Source organism: Sinocyclocheilus rhinocerous, unplaced genomic scaffold, assembly GCF_001515625.1.
Source record: "Sinocyclocheilus rhinocerous isolate Xijiao unplaced genomic scaffold, SAMN03320098_v1.1 scaffold1112, whole genome shotgun sequence".
Classification (NCBI taxonomy): Eukaryota; Metazoa; Chordata; class Actinopteri; order Cypriniformes; family Cyprinidae; genus Sinocyclocheilus; species Sinocyclocheilus rhinocerous.
The window spans coordinates 523,933-525,977 of NW_015657961.1; the positions used below are offsets into that span (position 1 = coordinate 523,933).

A 2,045-nucleotide genomic window follows, 5' to 3' on the forward strand; every position below is an offset into this window, starting at 1 on the left:
GATAGCTGGCCAATCAGCGTACACCTCGCTTTTCAGACGATGAGCTTTGTAAAAATCGTCGCGTTTCAGAAAGGCGGGCATAGAGGAGAAACAATAATGTACAGTATGTGGAAAATAATGTGTTTTTTGAACCTTAAACACATTTCATTACACCAAATACACAAAATAATGTTATTTTTTAGCAACGTCATATGACCCCTTTAATCATGTATTTCATACAGTGAAGTGCAGAGTGAGACCCATTTCATTCAACATGCTTCCAAAATTCATACTCTACTGCACCACTTATATCTCTATGTTACACCCCCCAACTCATACACTACTCTTCCAAATTTCAGAGTCTGTAAGATTTTTTAAAAAATGTTTTTGAAAGAAGTTTCTTCAAAAGTACAACCATTACTCCAGTCTTCTGTCACATGATCCTTCGAAAATAATTATAATATGCTGATTTGGTGTACAAGAAACATTTCTTCTTATTATTAATCTTAAAACAGTTGTGCTACTTCATATTTTTGTGGAAACGTGACATTTTTTTGACGACTCTGATCTGATGAACAGTTCGAAAATAACTGCATTTATTTGAAACAGAAATTAAACATTATGTAACATTTTTGTAACAACTTTTGTAACATTATAAAAGTCTTTAGTGTTACTTCTGATTAATTTAATGCATCTTAGCTATATTCTATTCTATATCCAATAAAAAAAAAAAAACTTACTGACCCCAAACTTTTGAAGAGGAGTGTATTTCAATCTTTCTCTTACACACAATTAATCAGCAAACATTTTGTCCATTTTGAGATCATCAATACTGACCAATAACGATTTGATCCTTCTGTCAAATACTGCTTTATCAATTGAAAAAAAAAAAAACTGATTTCAAATAATGAAATCAGAAAAAATTGTATTTAGTAAAAAAATTTCATTGCAGCTATTTTGTGCATGTCTCCATTGTTATCACATGGTACTTTACATTTTGTCTTTAATTATTCTTTAAATATAAATATATAATTATTCCTAAAAAAATATATTATCATACATACACAGCTCCATTATACTATAAGTGATTGGCCAACCTTCTTTCTAGATATTGGTATCATCGTTGTCCAATAAAAAACCTTGATCAGCAATATACCCGTAACCACATAACCTTATTTAACTATCCAAACAGGGCTGACAACTGCGTTCTGCTACTGTGTGAACATAGTCAAAACGTTTTCCCTGAGCCACCTTTGATGCTCTATATTCAAATGCCCTCTTTAAAGGAAAGAGTGCACCTACACACTGAAAAAACAACTGCACACACAAAAATGGCTGCATTAACACCTCTAATACAGACTATTTAGATCTATGCAAAATGCAGGCAGGGCTTCTGAAAACACTAGCATGCTGACAGAATGAACCACGACATAAACAAATCTAAACAAAACAGTCCTCAGAGATTGAACAGCATTACAGGAAGATTTTACATGCAAAAGGGAAGTTGAGATGTAACTATGAAACATTTGTAAATGAAATAACCAGGTGTTAATGCACCGAATGCAGGTAAAATGCAAGCAGACCAATCTAATGGAAATGCCAGCAGAGTGACTCACAAACATTGTCCTGTAGAGGGCAGAAGTGTTTTCACAGAACACCAGCCCAGCAGAGCGGCGCTCTCTCAGACACCCACTGCCCACGTGTCCCTCAAAAACACTCTTTACCCAGAGCGACAGGAAACCAGAGTGGGACAACAGAAAGAAACAGAGAATGAAAGGAGAAAAGGCAAGGCAAGTGTAGTAGTAGAAGCAGGGGCGTAGATTACGCGGGGGACGTGTCCCCCCCACTTTTAATATCACGTAAATTCGTCCCCCGCACTTTTTCGGGCAAGTGTGTTCGCATAGAGGTTTTCAAGAGCCGGTGTGAATAAATATAGATTTAAATTCAAAGAAACAGGATAGTCTGTGCATGATCTGATGTTTTATTCGGACACAGAATAAGCCGAGATGAACATCGCGGAGGGCAAAACACTCCATGCAGTGTATGTTTCATTCATACTCAAAGCC

The 2,045-nt window shown here is 35.9% G+C and overlaps 2 protein-coding genes across 5 annotated transcripts in view; one reads left to right on the forward strand and one right to left on the reverse strand.

The window, feature by feature from the left end:
• LOC107721741 (tripartite motif-containing protein 16-like) overlaps window positions 1-2,045 on the forward strand; it is a 258,890-nt gene that overhangs the window by 132,357 nt on the left and 124,488 nt on the right. The gene's annotated exons all lie outside the window — the stretch shown is intronic.
• LOC107721723 (extended synaptotagmin-2-like) overlaps window positions 1-2,045 on the reverse strand; it is a 30,243-nt gene that overhangs the window by 9,266 nt on the left and 18,932 nt on the right. For 2 of the 4 annotated variants that reach the window (XM_016529875.1, XM_016529876.1), the window contains one exon: window positions 1,596-1,697. The exons of the other annotated variants lie outside the window; for them this stretch is intronic. In XM_016529875.1, coding sequence (XP_016385361.1) covers window positions 1,596-1,697 — 102 coding nt within the window. The remainder of the gene's footprint in view (window positions 1-1,595; window positions 1,698-2,045) is intronic. 4 annotated transcript variants of the gene reach the window in all.